General features: G+C 39.5%; 1 protein-coding gene across 2 annotated transcripts in view; it reads right to left on the bottom strand.

The window, feature by feature from the left end:
- Nucleotides 1-1096: 1096 nt before the first annotated feature.
- Nucleotides 1097-25200, bottom strand: part of jph2 (junctophilin 2) — a 75214-nt gene continuing 51110 nt past the window's right edge. Inside the window, exons 4-6 of one of the 2 annotated variants that reach the window (XM_039762356.1) lie at nt 23541-24538; nt 12821-12916; nt 1097-1169 (exon numbers count right to left, since the gene is read on the bottom strand). In XM_039762356.1, the coding sequence (XP_039618290.1) occupies nt 12836-12916; nt 23541-24538 (1079 nt within the window). In that variant the 3' untranslated portion in view covers nt 1097-1169; nt 12821-12835. Of the gene's footprint in view, nt 1170-5789; nt 9356-12820; nt 12917-23540; nt 24539-25200 lie in introns of those variants that run through there. The other variant, XM_039762349.1, reaches the window with a different exon arrangement.

Raw genomic sequence — 25200 nt, 5'->3', positions numbered from 1 at the left:
GGTCCAACTTTACTGACGGTGAACAGCATGCACTGTCCCAAATGGACTTGCAAACAAAGAAGGTGCAAACAATTACTTTTCAGCATGGCATCACTGGGATATGACCAACAACAACAAGTTATGCACACCATCTCTGTTTTCATATCCAACAAAGACTTGTTTCCTTGATTGGTTGAAACACTCGCAGCTATCCATCAATCCATCCAGTATCCAACCCCCTATATCCTAACTACAAGGTCACGGGGGTCTGCTGGAGCCAATCCCAGCCAACACAGGGCGCAAGGCAGGAAACAAACCCCGGGCACGGCACTAGCCCATCACAGACTCACAGCTATTTCAGTTTATATATTGGTCAAAATCATTGCCCACAACCCCAAATACAATGAAGGACATTTTATTCTCATAGATGGCTACGTGCCACCCTTTTTTCTCATATGGGCTTGTCCACAGCCCTCTGCCCATCTTTCTAACATTTTTTCTTACTTAACACCTAATGAAACTTCAGAAGCAAAAATTTTCTTCACTTTTAGCACTGGATGTATTCTTTACACTGCTTCACACTTCACAGAGAAGTGTGACCCCAAGCGCTTAGCAGGACAAACAGGTAACTGAGCACCTTTCATCACCTCTACAAAGCACTCCCCTTGCTGAGTCTCTGACATGCTCACCAGATACTTCACTGAGAGATCCATGTTCATTTGAAAGGTCTTCTCTGAATTGTTGCTCTTTATTTTATCCATAACATTCTAGTTATGTTATCCTTTATTAACAGTTTTCATATTATAATACAACCAGTAATGGCAGACTGTACAATAACGTGCAGTGAATACGCTTGACTTATAGTTTTCATACCCTGTCTCTGTACGTTTAGCATTCGTTTGCTCAGAGGTTGATGCACTTGCTTCTTCCTGAGCAGCTCTTCTTTTCTCCACCCTAGCGACCCGCTTCTTTTCTTCTTTTTGTGTTAAAACTGGTTAAGTCAGTGTTTGTGTTGCAGTTACTTAGTATATTTTCCTTAATTTTTCACTTAAGCGGGCACTTAAATCTTCAATCTGCCTCAAGAATGATTTAAGATATGAAGAGATAGGGGGAAGTGACAGCCAAGGTGGTAGGGATGAGAACGGCGTTCGTATGCATGCCGTCCTGCAGGCCGCTGCTGACAGTTGATTCTACAATAAAATAAAAATAAAAAGAGGAATAACCTTGGAGGTCTATCATCACCATGAAAGTAGATAACAGACATCATCACGTAGTAAATGTGTGCCAAATTTCTGCTCACTAGGTCAAATGGTTTGCGAGCTTCAGGTGATTTAAAATCCTGGACAGACAAATGAACAGCCACGGTAGCGTAATTACATATAAAGATTTATTTACCTTTTAACAAGATATAGAACAATGAGCTATAACTGCATCCACCTTAACAACATGATGAGAGTCTTTGTGTCTGTGTATTTGTCCTACTGAGGAATGGACAGGCGATTTTGTTTAACTGAGCTAACTGAGAGAAGTGCATAAAAAATGAAACCAAAACAAATAAAAATAAACACAGCTAACACATCCTAAGAAAAGACAAGAATTGAATTAAAAGAAAATAAAACAAATTGTAAGAAACACAAAAGCAAAGATTTATTTATTTATTTAGGCAGCAGCGCTACCCACTGCACCACTGTGCCACCCTAATGTTAACATACACCGGATTTTCTCATTACAGTATTCAGTTAAATGTTTGCAAGATAACATGCTGACTTTATCAAAATATAACTGGAGAATATAACTTGACAAGTCCACTCAAATGGGACACGCTGACCTCAAATAGGTTTTATCCAGAGATCAGACAATGAAACGAGTCCCCAGCTGACCTTTTACCCTGTCACACCGATTACCCGCGTGTCACGATCCATGAAGCCATGCACCTAGAAACGCAGAATGCATCAGTAATAATGGCTCTGAAATCGGTGGCAATGGACCTGAAAATAGTCATTAAGATGTTAGAATTTAAAAAATAAAACCACTGTCACACACGTGTGAGTAGGACGCAGCTAAAGGGTGTGAGTAATTGTAATTCTACACCAGACCAGGGGGTGGCAAGGTGCGCTGATTGCCTCTCTCAGTTCCTTGCAGACCATTCTTGGGAAATCCCACCGGTTCCGGCGCCTCTGAAAACGTCACTTCTTGTCCCGGTGTGTGTGATGACATCACTTCCGGTTCAGGCATCAATGACATCACTTCCTCCACCGGCCTTTAAAGCCACCATCTTACCTCCTCATAGTCAGTTCTGTCTTGGACTCAAACCAGTGAACATCTCTGTTCAATTTACAACCTATTTTGCAACCAGGGAATAATAAATGTTGTGTGTGTCTTATCATTACCACATCACACAAACTAAATCATGACAGTATCTGTGTGTCTGTCTGGTTGCTGTGTTTCTGTCATTGCAACAGATGGCTCATCACAATCATTGGTCATCATAAAATGTATTGCATTCGCCATTACAAAAGATGGCACGTCAAAAACATTAACACTGATTTAACAAATCCCATACCAAATGGCATATAACAAAGGCATATGAATTGCATTTATCATTCCAACAGATTCAGACATGCTATTTTTATTACTACAAATATCTGTGATTCACACGTTTGTGATGTGCAGTCTGCTGCAATTCCAATAGATGGTACACTGCAAATGTTAACACTGAGGTCTACATTGATTACTTAGAATTTAAACCATTTTAGCTTAGTAAAATGTTTATAATGGACACAGAAATTAAAGCATGACCATTTCATATAGCACCTTTATAATATTGCTAAGCCTTCTGTTTCTATCACTTGAAATGGATTGGCTTGCAAGCCAAGGCTGCTTCCTGTCTTGGCCTGATGCTGCCAGAATAGAAATGGATGGATGAATACACTCCATCTTCATTTCATATAGCTTTTCTAAGTGGCTGGTTCATTTATATGCATATATATATATATATTTACTTTCAGTAAACTTAATGTGTAAATATTTGTATGAACAGTAAAAGAGTCAACACCATAAGACATAAACTAAAAATGTTTCACAATGTGTCCCTGAATGAAGGGAGGCTCAAAATCAAAAGTACCAGTCAGTATCTGGTGTGGCCACCAGCTGCTTGAAGTACTGCAGTGCATCTCCTCCTCATGGACTGGACCAGATTTGTCAGTTCTTGCTGTGAGCTGTTACCCCACTCTTCCACCAAGGCACCTGCAAGTTCCTGGACATTTCTGGGGAATGGCCCTAGCCCTCACCCTGCGATCCAACAGGTCCCAGACGTGCTCAATGCGATTGAGATCCGGGCTCTTCCACTGCGAGGATGATCAGCTGTCCTTCCTGTCTCCCTGTGGCGCTGTCTTAGGCATCTCACAGTGCGGACATGGCAATTTATTGCCCTAGCCACATCAGCAGTCCTCATGTCTCCCTGCAATATGCCTAATGCACGTTCACGCAGATGAGCAGGGACCCTGGGCATCTTTCTTTGGGTGTTTTTCACAGTCGGTAGACAAGTCTCTTTAGTGTCCTGCGTTGTTAGAACTGTGACCTTAAATGCCTACTTTCTGTAAGCTGTTAAGGTCTTAACGACCATTCCAAAGGTGCATGTTAATTAATTGATTATGGCTAATTGAACATGCATGGAAAACATTGTTTAAAACCTTTACAATGAAGATCTGTAAAGTTATTTGGATTTTTAAAACATTATTGTTGAAAAACACAGTCCTGAAAAAGGGACGTTTCTTTTTTTGCTGAGTATATATGTATTAAGTTAACATTGGGTGCTCTTTTGTTAACTATTATGCTCAGGTATGAAACTAGCCACATACTGTATATATATATATTAAGCTGCCTCATTACAGTATGTGGCTAGTTTCATACCTGAGCATAATAGTTAACAAAAGAGCACCCAATGTTAACTTAACACTTTAAACAAGCAGTCCTTTTTTGTTGGATTCTTTAAACAGAGGATGATACCCATTGTGGGAGCACTTACTTGGTGTTAGTGATAGTGAAGACTTCTTGGCATGGAGGGCCTTTCAAGTGGGTATTCTTCTTCCTTGATATTTTGTCAGTTAGCCCATTATGTCTCTGTAGGGTTCAACAATTGACTTCTGGCATCCCAGAATCCCCCGCTTCTGTGTCTATCTAATCTTCAGCATCAATACTTTGGAGACCACCTGAGGTTGTGCCTCTTCAACCTAAGCCACTGGCTATTTTTATTTCTGCCACATCTGAGGCAGACTTGATTGTTTGCTTTAAAGCTTGGTCTTGGATTTCCAGATCTTTGAGTAACCCGGTGGCAGAGCCTGACATGAAGTCCACGCATCCCACTTCCACTGGGCAAACTTACCTTTCAAAGTGAGCTTTATCGCAAATGGATTTAGGAAATAGTGTGGCTTATGTTTTTGAGAGCACCCTTAAAAATAAACATTGTTGCAAAGCTCAGTGCAAAAGTGAGCAACACATCATTTACTGTAGTGCCTTTCATAATGAGCACTATCTGAAATCATTTTGCAAAACACCCATCCAATTGCTGCAAAGCACTCTATACTCAATTTATTTTCTGCCTTTCACAGTAAAAATGATCATAAAACCTATTTCTAAATGTTGCATAACTTTATCAACCTCCTTGATTCAATTACCAGTCAGACAGGCTTATCCTGACAGCACTGGAGCCTTAGATAGACTGCCAGTGACGACACTTTGGAATTGTGAACTAAAATAACATTGGCATAAATTTTAATATACTGTATGAGGGGAAAACCCACAGAGACATGGGGACAACAGTCAGACTTCATACAGACAATAGGAGGTAGCCACACTGACCACTGTGCCTCCCCTTTTTCATAATTGACTATGACAATAATTTGTTTCACAAGACAGCCCATCTTGATTTTTAAAAGCATGTCTTAACAGTTTATTTGTCTATGTTGGTAGTGGCCACTGTTACCAAGTAAAAAGTATTTATATCAAGCTATTAAATCTTGGGGGCAGAGTGGTGGCTCTGAGGCTAGGGATCTGCACTGGCAATCAGAAAGTCGCAGATTTGAATCCCGTAAACACCACAAGTGACTCTACTTCATTGGGTCCTTGAGCAAGGCCCTTAACCTGCAATTGCTCCTTCCTGCGTATGACGTTAATCTGCATCCAGCCCTGCATGTAGGCCCTCCAACCTGCAGGGAAAAACCTGGGAGCTGGTGGCAGAATTGGCATGCCAGCCACCATAAAAACCTTACACTGTTCCATTCCACCTGAACTAGTGTGGTGCTGAGGTGTCACCCGTCACATGGGATCTAGGATCCTGAGTTGGTTTGTCAGGTGGTGGGTACGGCAATGCGCTGTATCAGCACATGCTCCTAATTTCTCTCTCTCTCTATTAAATCTTGTTTTCTCTTATTATAAGATTTATTGACTTGTCAATATATTTCCACTTAAGATTAAGGAATCTGGTGGATTTTCTTTGCTAAATAAAAGCAAAACAACTCCCATTTCAAGTTTTTGCTAGTTCTTATATCTGCCTTTTGTGCCACCATAAAAATTAAAAATTTATATGCTTTAAATGACCCTAGCAGCAAACGTACTGTAGCAGTGTGGCTTCATTTCATCTTTCCTCTGTCATCCTACACTACTACAGTCACCAAACTACACACACTGCCTTCACTCTGTGAGCACTCTTTGGGGTTTCGTTATGTGAGGGACTTATGTGCATATCATTTGGGAATGTTTAGCTTGTTAAAAAGACAGGAAAGTTCAGTAAAGCACAACAGAAACTGAAGAAGGGCTTCACAACAGTTTTATTTCAGTGTAATTCTACATTTTGTTTCTTCTTTATTTCCTGTAGTCACACGTTGAACAAGCTGGGTCTTTAAAAAAAAATATCACAGCAGCAGCACTTTGACTTAACAACACAAAACAAAAGGAAAACTGACTTGTGAGCGAGTAAAAGATCATCCTGCCTCGTCCGCTCCACAAGACTTGACACCCTGCAGCTGATGACCCCCCGCATACACATAGAGGACAATTTGACTGCTTTACTCAAGCCGTTTGCCTGACTGACTCGCACAGTGAAGGGCAGCAAGCAGCACCTTCAGGGCCGTCACAGCCAAACGAAGACCTTATTACTTAATATGTGCCTTCTGGTGATTTGTTCCTAATTGAGGGAGGTTTGGCTCCTTCCTTGCACTTTAATGTTGCCAGGTATTCTGAATCAAGAAAGTGGGTTTCTAAACAGATGGGAAGGTGGGAAAAAAACACAGAGTTCAAATGTTGAGTTGTTAAAACACAGCAAATTATCCAATCACTCATTTCTGAACTTCCGCCAAGAATAATCATGGTGAAATCTCTTCAGGTATAAATTGGCTTGAGGGTTTATTTTACATTCCGTTACCATAAGATTTTACAAGAAATCAGAGGGGTTCATTCCAGAGTATCCAAACTGAAATCATTTTTGATTTTATGAGACTCTTCTTTCTGCTAGGCAGTGTTTCAGCTGTTGGATGTAAAATGTATTCCATAAAACCCATTTAGTGAGTCTTGAACTTTCACAGTAAAGCCCCATTGATTGGTAGAACCCACTTTTACTGATCAAATCTATGAAAAGCCAGCAGCCTTTTTGGGTGCAAGATAGGAATCAGACCTGGACAGGATGCCAATCTAGTATCACTTGTGAAAAAAATAATTGGTGTAAAATTACTAAGCTTGTTATTTTTCCCCATTTTTGGGAAAAAGCTGTGGAATGTCATTGAAAGCTACAATGAACCTCAGTGAAGTTATATTTACTGTATTTGTAAAGAAGGGAGATGTGGAGACAAAGTTAGGGAGTGATCTGCTACCGCTGGACATTGAAGTTTGGATGAGCAGTATAGTGGGAATATACGGAAAAATGTGTTCAGACCACAGCATGACACTCACGAATGGAAGTGCAAGGAGTTGTATGGACCATAACAAAGCCGTGTATGACAATGACACACACTCATATTCATGGAGGTGTTTGTACAGTACCATGAGATAGATGTCAGATGTATGAAACTCATGCAAGATTGTTCAAGTGAGCATTTAAAACCATCAGGCGGAATTATAAAATGTATGCAAAATTTTCAAGGCCATGCTTACTTAGTCCATAAGATGGCTAAATTATTTAATTTATGTAAATATATCTGAGGGAGTGTTTGGGCCATAATGAGGCAGTTTTGTACTCATTCTCCAAATACAATATTAATATTTATGTAAATCATTGAAAGGAGTGTTCAGACCATGAGTGGACAGTGTTATGGAATTTATGTAAATATATATGGAGGTGGGTTTGGAACATAACGAGACATTATGTATACATAACACAGTCCACATTATATAAAAATGAGAATGCTCCATGAAATCGTAGGCATTCTGTGGGGTCATCAACATGAATACTGAAATCCCAGTTTTTACTCCATAGTGACTATTTTTTTTTAAAGTCTGATGATTTGTTTTTACTAAAACTGATTACATCTGAGAGCGACACACATGTTCTTTTTGTGTGAAAACAGGCATTGGGCACAATACATCCCCAAGTTCACAGTATTGTTTGTCAGTTATCACCATTCACTTACAAACACTCGTGTGCATAACAGAACAAAAATTCATAAAAATATACAAAAAAAAAAAAAATCACACACATGCAGGAAAAAAATGGGTGGGGGTGATTGGTACAGAGAGAAGGGTATAGTGGGTAATCCAATGTGGCAGATCCAGAAGACAGATCAGAACAAAGGCCTCGCCTGGTTTATTTGCCTAATCTTGTATGATACTTAGGATCATGTCCAAATGTCCACTTCACTAGTGTTCACTAAATGCCATCTTGTGTTTTAGGCTTGAAACTTGGAATCTTTGGCCTCTTTTGTCTTAGACCCTGATGCTTAACATGTTAGTGACTGTTAAGCACCAAGGCCTGAGGTCCTGTGATGTTAGTTTTTGAAATTTGATGCAGTTTCTTAGGGAGCTGGAATGCAGTTTGCATCAGCCCAACTACTACAGTATGTGGGAGGAAAACAAAATGCATTTTGTTTGGACAATCTCTCCAAGATTTTCAGTGTACACATTTTCTTTCTTTGCTTCTTTCTTTCTTTGCACCCAAAGATGAAATTCACTTTTTGCGTAGAGAGATGCCACCCATGTCTCCCTCAGAACCATCTTCTCTGCTCTTGCTGCCAACGTCTTGAGGTTTGTCTGCCCCTGCTGCTTGGGAGGTCTTCCATTTACATTTCTTTGGCAGCTTCAAAGCAAGTGGTCTACAAAAGACCCAAGACAAAAGCTTTGCACTAAACCCTGCTGGCCTGTAGTAACATCCCATAGACATACTGGCCCTGCAGGTAACGGATCAGTGTTCATTTTTTATGTCACAGATGGTCACTTTGGGATATGCATCGGTGCCTATGTCACATTTCTCTTTGTTTCAGATTCATGTTCTGTATGAGAAATTTCTCCATTGTAAAGTCTAATAAAGGTGAAGATGCTATTAAATCTAGTTTGAAAGGCAGATTTATAATCACTTCATCTTTGCATTGCATTTTTGTCAATCAACTAATAACTGTTTTTGACAAAATGTGTTTCAAGCTCTGAAATTAGACACTATAAATACCCTCTAAAAAGTCAAAATGCACATAATCAAAGGGAGATTGTACGTCTCGTCATGAACATTCCATCCATTCATCCATCCATTTGCTGAACTCGCCTGTCAAGGAGAACATTACAGGCCGCTCAAGCCAATCTCTGCACCAATCCTGACTGGCACGCTAGTCCAAGTTAGGTTTGTTGACATAATGCTTTACATTGTCTCCACCAATAATTCTTCTGCAACTGTAGAATGCTGTGCTGGATACTTTGGAACTGAAAATTTCTTTGTTAATGTACTCCCACTTGTTTTAATCTCACCCGCTCCATTTAAGAAATAATCAGATGAAACCGGTGATTGTTTGTTCAGTTAAACAACCTTTCACCAAATCATTTTCACATTTCTACTGAAGGCAATTTTATGTAACTCTATGTAGCTCTTCTGGTAGGAAGTTATTAAGATAACAGAACAGTTGGGTGGTTTCGTCGGTAGCTGTGCATGTGGTGCAGCGGTGGCCCATATTGCCATTTTAGATTAAAGACATACATATATATACACATAACTGCAGATTCCAAACTTGTCCAAATGTCTACTTTTTGCCTATGCTTGAAAGGCGTAGTGCAAACCGTCACTTCCAAGAAGCTTCTTGTGAGTTCACTTGTTGTGCTTTGGATGCCATCAGATAAAAGGGCAGCTTTGGGAACCATTGGCAACCTTTTATTACTTCATCAGCCTTCTTGCAAGTAACAGAACCTCAAATAAGAAACCACAAAACAATTTAAAAACACATACAGTAAACAGAATATAACAAAGATTTCAAAGTTTACGCTAATTCCTGGCACATACCGGTAGTCTAATTCCTGGATGCCCTTCAAAAAGTGGACGAGATAACTGTAGTAATCTTGGCATTCCGTGCTTTTGTGCTTTGTTTTCTCAACTGATTGTGCCTGGATGTCAAGTTCAGTGCCTGGATGTCTGCTATATCCTTACTGCCCCCGAACCCTTAAAAAACTGAACTACTTCTAGTGGAATTGAAGACAAGACAAATTTGGATAGTTTGGCCTTTTTTGTTGGATCCTGGAAGCTTATTCCATTATCTTCTATCAAAACATCTTTTAATCACCATTGTAGCTGTGCAAATGATCTTTTATGCCTACACCATGTCTTGGTTGGTTCTCCTTAACAAAAATGTGAACAGTTTGCCAGGGTGCTGCTTTAGAGTTGGCATTGCAGGCACATCACCAATCAATGGGTTTAGATACCCTGGTATCTGGTGTTCTGTACAACTAAACTAATTTACAAAGCTATAAATTACAAATCTCCCAGGATCCCCATTGCCTACTCTACATTTAGTAAATACATGGTCTTCTCCCTGTCCTAAAGTCATACTGCAGAAGTCTTGGCAAACACTAATTTTTGTGGCTCCTTCTCTGTGGAACTCCCATTTCAAATCTTTCCAGGAGGTGCCAATCCCATCACCACCACCACCACTGTTTTTTTGACCATTTTAAATGGGCTTTATTTGTTTGCTTCTGCGCCTGCAGTCCTGATACTATCAGTTCTTTCTATAGCAACTTCTTTTTTTTAAATTTTTTATTGAATTTCCTAAAAGCATGTAACATTCCATACAAGTCAAACTTAATAAAACTAAATTTAATTCAATCCCCACCAATTATACTATAACAGCTTCTATGCAGACAATTTTTATTCTCTTTTCAATGGCAAGAAATTATCTCCGAATTTCCTTGTTGTCTTTTATTTTACCAAGTCTCACATTTAAATGAACTTCTTGCACACCTTGCTTTTTTGTGTTATTCAAATACAAGATGACTTGTACATTGCACGGTGGTCCCACATCCAGTCACCACCTATGTGGAGTGTTCATGTTCTTCCTGTGTCTGCTTGGGTTTTTTCTGTGGTTACTCAGGATCTCCTCTCAGATACAAAACTTATGCATACATGGTGTAAAATCTAGGGGACCAAAGAAAGCTTAATCTCTCTCAATGAGGCCCAGGCTCCCCTGAAAGGATTATTCTTTACAATATTATGTACATTAATTCTGTTTCTCTTTTACAATTTTAAACTCAACCTGCCATACTTCATCAATTAATTAATAAGCAGATATTGTAGGTTGGGTGGCACAGTGGGTGGTGCTGCTGCCTCGCAGTTAGGAGACCCGGGTTTGCTTCCCGGGTCCTCCCTGCGTGGAGTTTGCATGTTCTCCCTGTGTCTGCGTGGGTTTCCTCCGGGCGCTCCGGTTTCCTCCCACAGTCCAAAGACATGCAGGTTAGGTGCAATGGCGATTCTAAATTGTCCCTAGTGTGTGCCTGGTGTGTGTGTGTGTGTGCCATGTGGTGGGCTGACACCCTGCCCGGGGTTTGTTTCCTGCTTTGCGCCCTGGGATTGGCTCCAACAGACGCCCGTGACCCTGTAGTTAGGATATAGCGGAATGGATGGGTGGATGGATATTGTAGGTTTCTATTTATATTTAATCAGTTCCTACCTTGATCCCTGTGTGTTTTAACAAATCTCCATTTATATGTGTACCCTACTATGGCCCTGAATTGCATGAAGAGGGTTTGAGAGTATTATGCCACTGTAATGTTATTTTGGTAATTGATGACCACAGCCCAAATAAGATCCTGAATTTGCATATGCATAGGTTCGTTGTTTCAGTATTTTCTAGTATGCCTCAAAGAAGCCAAATCATCACTTAAGGCAATGCCCATAATCACGTGAATGTGGTAGAAATTCCTCAAAGGCTCACTTAATTTCCTTTGTGGTGACTTAAAATACTATTACAGTGGGTAGTAAATTAAAATTGTAAAGTACATCCTGTAACTAAAAAAGAGCTGTGGAGCTGCAATTATGAGCTGCCATTTTTTCTCTGCTGAAACATGTTAATACGCCAAACCTACACTCACATCAAACCCTGAATGATCTGAAAGCATAACAAACGTTTCATTCAGCAAACAATATATTTTGTTTCTGGAAGACCGGAAGCAGAAATGCACATTACTGTTGAAGAGAAAATTAATTTGCCCTTTATTTATGTTGCTTTGGGATTTATATAAAAGGTGCTAAACTGCTGAATTTATATTTAGCATTTTTAAATTTAATTTGTGAAACTGGGAAATATCCATCCATCCATCCATTTTCCAACCCTCTGAATCCGAACAGAGGGTCACAGGGGTCTGCTGGAGCCAATCCCAGCCAACATAGGAACCAAGCCTGGGCAGGGTACCAACCCACCACAGGACACACACAAACACACACTAGGGCCAATTTAGAATCGCCAATCCACCTAACCTGCATGTCTTTGGACTGTGGGAGGAAACCCATGCAGACACAGGGAGAACATGCAAACTCCACACAGGAAGGACCCGGGAAGCGAACCTCGGCCTCCTAACTGCGAGGCAGCAGTGCTACCACTACACCACCGTGCCGCCAACTGGGAAATATCTGCCCAGTAAACATGCACACAGTGTCCACCAGTGGGCATAAGATGGGCACAGTGAGCTTGGGAAAATCCAATTAAACATCACATTGACCCAATTGTGGGGTCTGCTACAAGGGGGCCTGTAGCAAAGTTTCTCTAGTGGTCCAAAATGGGTTAATGGCTGGCAGTACACACTCAGTAAGCCCCTTATTGGCCTAGTTGTGGTTTGCACACCATAGTTTCCCACTTTTAATGTTGTCTCAGAGTAAGAACACAGTGAACTAAGATTTTCAGTGGGTTTTAAATTTTCATTGTAGAAGTATAAATAACAATTTGAACAACTTCAAAAATGTGTTTTTTAACATTGGCTAAAATTGCATTATTTTTATACTTTTATTGGTAATGATTTTGTATTCTGGGTTGTAATACCAGCTAAAAAAACGCAACACAAGTAGTTAGACAAGTAACAATAAATGCAAAGGCATTTTGAGGGTTTGTAAGAATAAATAGTTTAAAGTGACATTTGTATTGTGTGTTTTATTCCTTTTCTTATTAATTAACAAATTGTAAATATTTATAATTATACATAATTTAACTGATAAAAAAAATGATTAAACACTAAAAAACATTTAAAGAAAAGTACCCGTAAGTGGTGGAGCAGCACTCTTTTGTATGCTTACATTTATGTGATCAGCAGATCCAAAGCAATTTATAAAAGAGGTCAACATAACAGACACAATTTTTAGCCGGAAGCACTGGAGACTTTCACCTGCACTTACCCAAAGCGGGGTGTTTCATGTCAGAATGTGCACAAACAGAATTGCCAAACCAATATTCAGAAGTATAACCATACATATCAGTATAGTGTTAGGTCCCTAAAAAGAAAAACACAAAGGTAATTATCAAAAAATTATATATATAATCATTCAAATTCACCATTTGCAAAATTGCACAAATGTTCACTTCATATGATTCTTGACTTGCCTCAAGTTAATAAAATGGCTAGTGACACCTCAGTGACTATTTCACTTCTTTCTGTATGGCTTTAATCTCTGCAGCAAGTTGGTCTAATAAGCTTTATTTCCTATTCTCATATTGTTCCCAGTTATTGGTGAAACTGTGTGATGCAAACTATTTCAACAAAATTACTGCTGATTTAATTGAAATAAAAGCATATTGCTTTAAATAACAGCTGTGCTACATGGTTAAAAAATAAATTTGGAGCTAAAGTCTGGAATGTTGCGGCTTCATTGAGGGCAGGAAGAAGGTCACCAGCTGTCCTCACAGCAACTGGGTAAAAGTGGCAACAGAACGTCCAGTAACTCAGGATAAGCTTTAATGATAGGGGGATGATCATTCAAAAATGATCTAACTGATGAAAAGAGTCAAGTCAGTCAGTAAAAGTGAATAGTTGATTTAGGGGAGGGTTTTTAAAATGATACTGAGCTTGTAAGTGGGCCAAAATAAGCCATGAGAGATGAAAATGGATAAGTCATTACCAAAGTAATGTGTTAAACACAGATAAAACAGTTTAAGAAATTAAAGACTGTTTAAATGATTTATATTAATCGTGAAACCAGATTCAAGTGCATATTGCTGTGAATGTGAAGCAAAGAACCATAACTTAAAAGATCTGGCTCTTACACGCTGTGTGCTAAAACGTAAACTGTCTGCATAACAGTTATGGAAATTGTGAGATGTTGCTCAGCTGGAAAAAACACTGGATAGGGCACCACACAATAAATCTTGGTGAGAAAGCCATACTTTTTGTATTACCTGTTAAAGATTTACAGTATAAACACCATGTATGCTCATATATAAGATAAGATATACAGTGTATATGTATATATAGGTTTCTATTATAAAAGAAAATCTTGAGACAAGACGAGACTATTGGCAAGAGATTTTTTCAAGTCCGGCGAGACGAGACTTTTGCCAAGAGCGGATGTACAATTTAAACAGTTATTATATATATTTATATATATACTGTGTGTATATATATACACAGTGCATCCGGAAAGTATTCACAGCGGATCACTTTTTCCACATTTTGCTATGTTACAGCCTTATTCCAAAATGAATTAAATTCATTTTTTTCCTCAGAATTCTACACATAACAACCCATAATGACAAAATTAAAAAAGTTTCCTTGAGGTTTTTGCAAATTTATTAAAAATAAAAAAATTGAGAAATCACATGTACATACTGTAAGTATTCACAGCCTTTGCCATGAAGCTCCAAATTGAGCTCACATGCATCCCCAATCATCCTTGAGATGTTTCTTCAGCTTAATTGGAGTCCACCTGTGGTAAATTCAGTTGATTGGACAGGATTTGGAAAGGCACACACCTGTCTATATAAGGTCCCACAGTTGACAGTTCATGTCAGAGCACAAACCAAGCATGAAGTCAAAGGAATTGTCTGTAGACCTCCGAGACAGGATTGTCTCGAGGCACAAATCTGGGGAAGGTTACAGAAAAATTTCTGCTGATTTGAAGGTCCCAATGAGCACAGTGGCCTCCATCATCATAAGTGGAAGAAGTTCGAAACCACCTGGACTCTTCCTAGAGCTGGCCGGCCATCTAAACTGAGAGATTGGGGGAGAAGGGCCTTAGTCAGGGAGGTGACCAAGAACCCGATGGTCACCCTCTGTCAGAGCTTAAAAGGTCCTCTGTGGAGAGAGGAGAACCTTCCAGAAGGACAACCATCTCTGCAAAAATCCACCAATCAGGCCTGTATGGTAGAGTGGCCAGACGGAAGCCACTCCTTAGTATAAAGGCACATGGCAGCCCGTCTGGAGTTTGCCAAAAGGCACCTGAAGGACTCTCAGACCATGAGAAACAAAATTCTCTGGTCTGATGAGACAAAGATTGAACTCTTTGGTGTGAATGCCAGGAGTCACGTTTGGAGAAAACCAGGCACCGCCCATCAAGAGGCCAATACTATCCCTACAGTGAAACATGGTGGTGGCAGCATCATGCTGTGGGGATGTTTTTCAGCGGCAGGAACTGGGAGACTAGTCAGGATAAAGGGAAAGATGACTGCAGCAATGTACAGAGATCTTAAAATGGCTGTGCACCGACGCTTCCCATCCAACCTGATGGAGCTTGAGAGGTGCTGCAAAGAGGAATGGGCGAAACTGGCCAAGGATAGGTGTGCCAAGCTCGTGGCATCATATTCAAAAAGACTTGAGGCAGTAATTGCTGCCAAAGGTGCGTCGACAAAGTATTGAGCAAAGGCTGTGAATACTTATGTACATGTGATTTCTCAGTTTTTTTATTTTTAATAAATTTGCAAAAACTTCAAGTAAACTATTTTCATGTTGTCATTATGGGATGTTGTGTGTAGAATTCTGAGGAAAAAAATAAATTTAATTTAATTTTGGAATAAGACTGTAAAATAACAAAATGTGGAAAAAGTGATGCGCTGTGAATACTTTCCGGATGCACTGTATATATATATATATATATATATATATATAGTGGAACCTCGAGATACGATAACCTCTGTATACTAGAAATTCAAGATAAGAGTAAAGTATGAGCGAAAAATTTGGATCTTAAATACGAGCATTGGCTCGCGTAACGAACCACGAGCCAGGCTGTGGTTATGCGTGACGCGTTTCCCGATCCGCCTCAACTCGGGGATTCACCCAAGCTGACGCTGCCAGCCCGTCAGCTCACTCAGTGTTCCTTGTTCTCCCGTAGCGTGAGGATCTACGCGTTTGTTCGCTTGTGATTTCATTGTTTCGCTGTAGCAGTTCGCGTATAAGCGTATCCAAAAATATCGCGGACATGTAGACGGAGAATAGGAGACGATTGCCCTCAAGAGAGAGAGAGAGAGAGAGAGAGAGGCGCTCGGCGAGCAAAGAGATAAGGAGAGAGAGAAAGGCGGCGTCTGGGCGAGAGATAAGGAGAGAGAGACGCGCACGAGAGAGAAGAACCATCAGCTCAGATATGATCACATGACGCTCAGCAGACAAAGTGTATCCATACTACTTGTATTGCAAGACATTGCTCGTTTTATCAAGTCAAAATTAATTAAAAAATTGTAAACCAAGTCACTTGCACACCGAGGTTCCACTTGTATATATTATTTATCAGTGTTATTTGATAGGAAAATTGATTTTTATGTTGATATTTTTGGGGGTGCAGAACAGATTAACTGGATTTCCATTATTTTCAATGGGGAAGTTTGTTTTAGATATGAAAAATTAAGCTATACGAGCTCAGTGCTGGAACGAATTAAACTCATATCTTGAGGTTCCACTGTATGTGTATATATATATATATATATATATATATATATATATATATATATATATATATATATATATATAATCACATGTATGTTTATAGAAGACAGCTTAGTTTAAGGGGTTTGGTGATAGCAGTTACCCACCAGACCAATGGTTGGCGCTATGCTATAATGTCTTCCCTTCTCCTACATCTCCTACTTCACTCCTAATGCAACTTCCATTGTTTACCTGGACCCATCCCTTCCTGCTGCATGACCATTTAACCAAGGAACTGGCCATCTTGTTCAAGTTCAATAACAAACTCACTTTTGAGAAGATGTCTCCACACTTAGTTGCATGCCTTTTGTTATTTTCATTGATTCAATTATACAGGGTAACCAAGGTGGTTCCCCAACTCTTTATCTTTGTTGGCCTCACCTATTACAATATACATATATATATATATATATATATATATATATATATATATATATATATATATATATATATATATATATATATATATATATATATATATATATATATGCACTAAAACTACACATCTTAATTAAACTCCAGGTGTCTGTTGAGGTCTAGATTAAAGTAGAGTCACCTTTAGTAACATCATGCAACCAAATAATCTCAGACTTTCTTTCACGTTTAATAACATCATGCCACCAACAATATTTAATGAAAAAAATGGATCATTTATAGTAGTATCTCTTAAAAACTATTAAAAATCACAAACCTATTCACATTTTATTTACATCAAATTTTCCCAGCTGATCTACAAAATCAAAATAAACAAACTGAAAATCTTTTGCTGATTGCTAAAAAGTATATTAAAGTTGTCATTTAAAAGGTAGTCACATACTTTTAAAAATACAATGCCAACTTTACTCAGTTGAAGTGTATGAAGTCAACAACTCACACAGCCTTTTGGATGGTGTCCACCTGAGTATGAAATGGGTAGACTACATATTTTGAATTCATTTATGAGAGTAAAACCACCTTACCTCACTGAGGTCTGACAGAATGGCAGATATTTTCCACAAAACAGACCAAAATGAAGACAAAAAACATTCAGAGCAAGTCAGGGCATGAATTATTGAGAAGCACAGATTTGGGATGGATACAACATCCTTTGAAAGGCACTGAACATACTTTGGAGGTCAGTGCAGTCCATCATACAGAAGTTGAAAAAATATTAATCTACAGCTAAACTATTTAGGTCTGGCTGTTCCACTAAACGTAACTTGTCAGAGAGGCTACTGTGATGTCAACTGTCACTTTGACCAAGTTGTGGATGTCAGTGACTTCGAATGAAGGGGATATTTGCAGTTCAGTGACATCGCACAAAAAAGGGTTTTATAGAACAGTGGAAAGGAAAAAGCCCTGACTGACAAAATAAAAAAAAAGTCCCGGCTTATAAATATAATATATAATTTGCAAAACCTACTCTTAAATGTGTTGGTGTCAGCATCATGTTGAAAATGAATGAAAAATGTAATGCTTTGTCTTTCAGCGGGGCAATAACCCAAACCACACTGTCAGGGCAACAATGGAGTGGCTTAAAACTGATGGCTTAGAGTGGCCCTTTCAGAGTCTTGACCTTCTGTCCATTGAGGATGTGTCGCTAGGCATTAATATTGTTGTCCACTGCTCTCCAAATATCATGCCACATTCTGAACAATTTTGTAAGGAGAAACAGCCATAAAAACTACTTCCTGTAATAGCTGTGAGAAGTTGGCTCAACCAAGTACTGAAAAATGTTGGGGGGTTATTGGGGTGGACAAATACTTTCAATTGTTAACATTTTAACTTCCAGAATTTGACTTTTTTATGGTTAATAATTTTCTTTCTTTTTTAGGCAGCACTGTGGAAAAGAGTACTTGACTTTCTGTACAAATTCAAATTCCCAGTCAAATCGTTCAAAATTCCATGTTTTGACAATCATGTATATGAAAGGGAATACTTTTTCAGGTCACTGTATATAACCAGTCATTTGCTCTTGTTGGATCTGCATGAGGAGTTTCCCTGAACTTTGGGCAACTCAAACTCTGTTCTACCCTTTTTCAGAAAAGAACCAGCATCAGTCACTCAACAACACACACAGGAACAGAAAACAGAGGTTTTGTCCCCTTGAAGGACAAGCAGAGGTATTGAGTGACCCCAGAAGGAGTTTGAGGAAGTTTTCCTTTGGTAACACCTCCTCAGAAAATGATATGATGCCAAAAATAAAGCCAAAGTTACACAGGAGTGGCTTAAAAACAACAATATGAATATCCTCGAGTGGCATAGTTACAGTCCACATCTCTATCCAACCGAGAATTTGGGGCTGGACTTGAAAATGGCTGTTCACTCATGATCCCCATGCAATGTGACCTGAGCAGTTTTAGCCAAGCAGAATGGGGCAATAAAGTGACAGTGTCTAGATGTGTAAGGCTAATAGAGAAAGATCTGTGCGTGAGGCCTCAAGACTGTCATGGCTGCCAAAGGCACATCTCCGTAATACTGACTTGAGGGGGTGAAAACATATACAATCAGTAATTTTGTGTTTCATATTTGAAATTAAATTAGACTGCTTTACAGAGATCTGTTCCCTTTTTGACAAAAAGGCCAAATTAACTCCACTGTGATTCATTGTTTTACACCAATAAAATGCAATAACTTCCAAGGGGTGAATACTTTTTATAGGCACTATGTGTATATAAGGCCAGTGTTTTTAGTTGAGCCAGTACAGCATAGCTGACAGTGGGTTATCTTTTGTGGCCCATGACACCTTTGACCCATGCGTGACCCGTATGACTCATGACCTGCAGTGCATTTTCCTGGCAGATGAGGCTGCAGTTGATGAATATAGCCTTCTGGCTAAGTGGCACTGCATTATTAACTGCCAGACTAGTTCTGATTGTGACAGCAATGGTACAAGTTCTCCTCTTTGTTTTATTTTTATTGGTTATTTTTATTATTGTTGATTTTTTTTATGATTACTGCATACACAACTATGCATTTACATTTTATGCTCTCTTCAATTCTGTATTCCATCAGGAATACATGTGCAATAATACTGAAGAATAAAATGAGTTTTGGTTTGTTGAATGTAACCCTCCGTATTTTAATGAATAACTGCAATGACATTTTATTGTCCGTAAAATATTGTTGGTTCATTAAACACTTTGTAAGCTTAATGCAATTACTATTCATTCATAAATGGCAGAAAGGCATGCATTGCAACAGCGACTGCAAAAACAAAGACAATCGTGTCAGCCTGAGCCAGTGCTGCTAGTGCCAGACACTTTTTCAAAATCACTTGATCAGCTTATTTTCGTACCCCCTCAAGTATGATCGAAATAGCTTCAACAGTTTCAGGAAACATGCTACTGCATTGAGATGTAAATATGTGTCGAGCACTGAATGCTCTGAAGTGTTTCTCACATTCAGCTTCATACACTTTAATTACATAAAGTTATCTAGCGATGTCTGATAACAACAGAAACATCTTGGAACAAAGACCCCCCCCACCGCAGTGGGTCAAAGTGGTCAGACACAGAAGCTGCAGGTTGAAGTGCGTTCTCTTCTCTTTCATAATCTCTTATTACATCGTTGACTCACTGTTCCAGTGTGCGCCTGGATACTTGAATCATGTTACTGGCACTTGTCTTGGGACCGCAAATGGATCAGCCTTCAGTTTCTTCTATAACCGTTCAAGTTGACATCTGAAACACCTGCTGAAGTTGAGGCTGCTTCACTAATATCATTGGCAGTTGAGTCATTCGATTCAATGGCTAGCATGTGAAGGGAGGCCTTCACTTGCTCGAAGAATTCTTGGTGATCTTTTAGGTTTTTCACAAAGCTAAATCCTCACAAAGTTGGATCAAGATAAGCTGCACCAAAGTGCAACATGGTGAAACTGTTCCAGTTATTGTCAGTTAATGCTGCTAGAAATTCTTTTTTCACCAGACTAATTATGTCACTGTCGGAACGCTGAAGTTGCCAAGCTTTGTGAAGAGTGTAATAAACCGGCAATGAATTTTGCGAAGTGGGAATATTGGCATATTCAAGAAAATCGAATAACGGAGGAAAAATGTTCATGAAAGACACCACATCCTTTAAAAGGTCAATATCAATTGAAAAATCAAATATTCCTCTTTTTTGTCCCTCAGCAAAAGAATCAGCGCATTACAAATCTCCAAAATGGATGAAAACATGTCACTCAAGCTATGCCATGGCCTCAGTGTTCACCCATCTTTAAAGGTTTTTGGCAGGCTGGACTGTATGCCCGATGCCTGGTTTGCATATTTGACCAGTTCATGGGAATAGCTGTCCAGCTGGCATATATCAGGGTTCACGGATATGACTTTCATTTCAGGAAGTGTCAATGGAAGTATTTAGACAGTGACACAAGCAATCTACGTACATTTTTTCAGTAATTGCAGCCACAACATTTGATCCTTTGTTGGCCGTGCATGGTGTATCATCCAAACTGAGTCCATGTTCTGTGAGTGCAACGTCAATGAAGTTTTCTATGTTCTCTGCTGTGTTTTTCTCTAGAAAATACTCACATTTATACATTGCATGATGCAGCACTCAGTTATTCACCCAAAACACAGTAAAATCACTGTAAGAATTCTTGTTGATGTCATCAGTCATCATGTCTGTGAAGAACGACATGGCTTTATGGACAGAATTAGGCTTGACTTGTTTCTTTATCTCCTACTTCATTTTTTAGGAGACTGCATCCTTTACTATTTGGCATCTATAAAATACATAAATGCTTTCTGCTGATTAAAATCATTTCCTGGGCAAATTACTTCAAACCCGAGCTCTCAATAACAGAGAGAAAGAAATCTAACAACTAGATGCACTTCAGCACTCTTCACAGCATCTCTATCCCCATGTGAAATATACTCAGCAAAAAAAGAAACGTCCCTTTTTCAGGACTGTGTATTTCAACAATAATGTTTTAAAAATCCAAATAACTTCACAGATCTTCATTGTAAAGGTTTTAAACAATGTTTTCCATGCATGTTCAATTAACCATAATCAATTAATTAACATGCACCTGTGGAATGGTCGTTAAGACCTTAACAGCTTACAGAAAGTAGGCATTTAAGGTCACAGTTCTGAAAACGCAGGACACTAAAGAGACTTGTCTACCGACTGTGAAAAACACCCAAAGAAAGATGCCCAGGGTCCCTGCTCATCTGCATGAACGTGCATTAGGCATGCTGCAGGGAGGCATGAGGACTGCTGATGTGGCTAGGGCAATAAATTGCCATGTCCGCACTGTGAGACGCCTAAGACAGCGCTACAGGGAGACAGGAAGGACAGCTGATCATCCTCACAGTGGAAGAGCCCGGATCTCAATCCCATTGAGCACGTCTGGGGCCTGTTGGATCGCAGGGTGAGGGCTAGGGCCATTCCCCCCAGAAATATCCAGGAACTTGCAGGTGCCTTGGTGGAAGAGTGGGGTAACATCTCACAGCAAGAACTGACAAATCTGGTCCAGTCCATGAGGAGGAGATGCACTGCAGTACTTCAAGCAGCTGGTGGCCACACCAGATACTGACTGGTACTTTTGATTTTGAGCCTCCCTTCATTCAGGGACACATTGTGAAACATTTTTAGTTTATGTCTTATGGTGTTGACTCTTTTACTGTTCATACAACTATTTACACATTAAGTTTACTGAAACTAAAAACAGTTGAAAGTCAGAGGACGTTTCTTTTTTTGCCGAGTATATTTGTACAAGGAACCTTTCTTACAAACCTATCAATCAGCGTTTGCCTTTCACTGGCGACAGCACATTACTTCATATGATCTGTCATATTTTTTGTACCATGCTGTTTAATAGATCTGTTGTCTGACCTTGACTTACCAGTATACCGCTCAAACAGTTCACGTAAGCCGCCCAGCCAAAAATCTGCTCACCGTTTGCGATTTCAACCAATCTGAATGTTTTCTAACATTTGGCTTTGCCATTAGCATTTTGTTTCAGAACAACAGAACCATTTCAAATCACATTATACAAACTGTCCAGTGTCTGTGATTGAGATAGTTTACAGTCATTTTTAGACATCTTGACTGATATTTCACTACTTTTATGCAGATAACGTAAAAATTCTTATTAGTATGGTGATCAACAAAGTGATGTTACAACGGTCACATGCATGTCATATTATGAAAACGTAAAAATAAAGTTAATCGATCAGTCAGTCTTCCTAGAGATATGTAAGTTAGTAGGCCTAATAGTTCTGTGGCTATTTTCGTTTTATTACATTATAGAGACAATACTTTTTGCATTATATTTAAATTTCATAAATTTTATTGTGGCCCAGTGGGTCATGGACACTGACTCATGACCTTCATGGCCCATCCAACATTGATGACCCATTTGACCCATGAACCATGTCCCCATTGACCCTTTGTCAGCTTTGTAGTATAGCACTGATGTTTTTCTGTGTAATGTAGTATGAGAGAAGACAAAGACTGTATAAGAACTAAATCCAATAATGGCAGATTGTACTTATATGTCTGACAGCCATTTTCCTAAAAACAAGAACCTTGCAGGCACAAACTAATTTATAAGACACAGCAGAGGCCTCATTTGCACACTAAAGAAATGCTGACAGGACACCCCATGAGAGAACTAGTCAACTTTTAAGGGCTCTTTTAAGGTGTGGTGTTAGTTAGCTGCACAAGACACAAGAGGCCATAGGTGTATACAGTACAATCAGTGGCCGACTGACTTCATTACTTTATTCAGCTAACCTGATCCTCAAAATGTCTCCAGAATGGCTCCAAAAGAGAACACCCATGGTGGTTTTAAAAGCCATCACTCCAACTCAGATTAACGACTCTGAAGTTGGATGTGATGCAACTATTTATAGAGAAAGAATGAGAATAAGATGGAAAGTTCAGATTGGGTTTAGTGATGTATTGGACAAGTCACCCCCTTCACCAGTAAGTCATTCAGACTTTAGCTCTTGCCGATGTTGCTGGATAATGTGTGCTTCTATTCTCTGATCATTAATCTCCATTGATTTTTTTTAACCTGAGTAAAACCGTTTTGCATATTTTGAAGACTTTGGCCCATTTTTTAGGATATGGTATTGCACCGAGATGTGTCTCTTGAAGTATATAATTGATGTGAATGTCAAACTTTTAAACAGTTAGAACTGTTAAAGTATTTACTGGAAGAAGTGTTAAGTTCTAATGAAAATTATGTTACAAATGAACATATTGTATGCTTGACTGACCTGTTCAGCATCTGATGGCTCCTTTGCTTCGGCAAGATTCTTAGCAGTAGCTGCAGCCTTAGATTTAAGATCAGATCTTGATGAAGGCTCAGCCTTTGGGACTGGTTTGGCAATTGGCTTGGGTTCTGACCTGGTTATTGGCTTTGGTTCTGGTTTAGTTGCCACTTTAGATTCTCTTTTGACTTGTGGACTTGCTTCTGGTTTTGAGATAACTTTAGGCTCTTGCTTTGGCTTTGGCTCTTCTTTCTGACTAGGCCGTACTTCCAACTTAGGCTCTGGTTCTGATGCATGCTGTACTGTAGCTGGTGTCTCGCGAATCTCCACTTTGGTTTCTCGCCCCTTCACTTCTACTTTTGGTTCTGGAGTAGTAGGTTTTGAGGGGACTTTGACAAAAGGTGTTCTCTCAATTTCTTCAGTAGGAAAGATGACCTTGGTCTTCACAGGATAACTATGGAACGCATGAAGCACATCTCCCATCTTTGGTTCTGGAGTGCCTTCCCTGGAACGGTCCATCTTCTGAAGTGGTTTAATCTCTAGCTCATAATTGCTATTTTGATCTGCCCGATTACTCTGCCTGCTGGAGGCCCGTGAATGACTGCGGCTGCTGGAGCCATGCCTCTCATCTACTACCAAATGACACACATTACTAGGAGTGCTGGGTCGACTGCCAGGCTGGCTGTTAGGGTGGCTGCTTGTGCGACTTCCACTTCTGCTTGCCTGCTCTCCATTCCAATTTCCAGGACTGAGAAAATTTGGTGTCTCCTTCTTTGGGGACAGTTTAGACCTTTTGGCTTCTGGGGGTGTTGCAGCAGGACTTGGTGATGGCGTATGGGCCGGAGAAGAGCTCCTATCCAGACTTTCTTTCTCATGAAGCTGGGGGCTTTCTGGGGGTGTTGGAGGAGGCTCCTCTATTGATGGGGGCTCCTGTTCAGCATTCTCTACATTTTCTTTACTTTCAGCAATTTCTTGAAGCACTTTTCTCTTTATGTATTCTGGACCTGAAATAAAGTCAAAGATATTTCAGAGACCATACTCTTGATCCTACTGCACAAAAGCTAATATAAAGTACATTTAAGAACATTTTGATTGTTTTAAGTTTTCCTTTAAATGAGACAGGATTCACAACACCATCAACCCTGAGCAAGTTCATCTCATCCAATCCATCCCATTCACCACAAAAGGTACTCTGGCACCCCTTCACCATTTTCACACCTTAACTAGATTTTATCATAGCATTTTAACAAAGATATTCTCTTCTTCTTCCTCTTCATATTTCCCCACTTCTAAATGGAGTCGATATGCTTGATCAACCTTCTCCAAACAGCTCAGTCCTGCACTTCCTCACCAGTTAAACCCTTTTCCTTCAGATCCTCTTTTACTTATCCATCCACCTCCACTTTGGCCTCCCTCACTTTCTCTATCCCTGTAGTTCCATATCCTTCACCCTTTAGCCTATTTGGTCATTGTCTCTTCTCATCACATATCCAGACCACTTTGACCTACTTTCCTGTACTTTATTACATATCTCTCCCACTTTTGTTGTACCTCTGATTGTCTCATTTCTTATTCTGTCCTTTTTTGTAACTCCACACATCCATCTCAACAATTCCTGGAACATCTACTGTACCTTTTTCTCCTGTGCTCCCTTAACTGCCCATGT

This window comes from Polypterus senegalus, chromosome 1 (genome assembly GCF_016835505.1).
Source record: "Polypterus senegalus isolate Bchr_013 chromosome 1, ASM1683550v1, whole genome shotgun sequence".
Lineage (NCBI taxonomy): Eukaryota > Metazoa > Chordata > Cladistia > Polypteriformes > Polypteridae > Polypterus > Polypterus senegalus.
The sequence above is the reverse complement of the archived record's forward strand: the minus strand, read 5'-3'. Positions and strand labels throughout refer to the sequence as shown.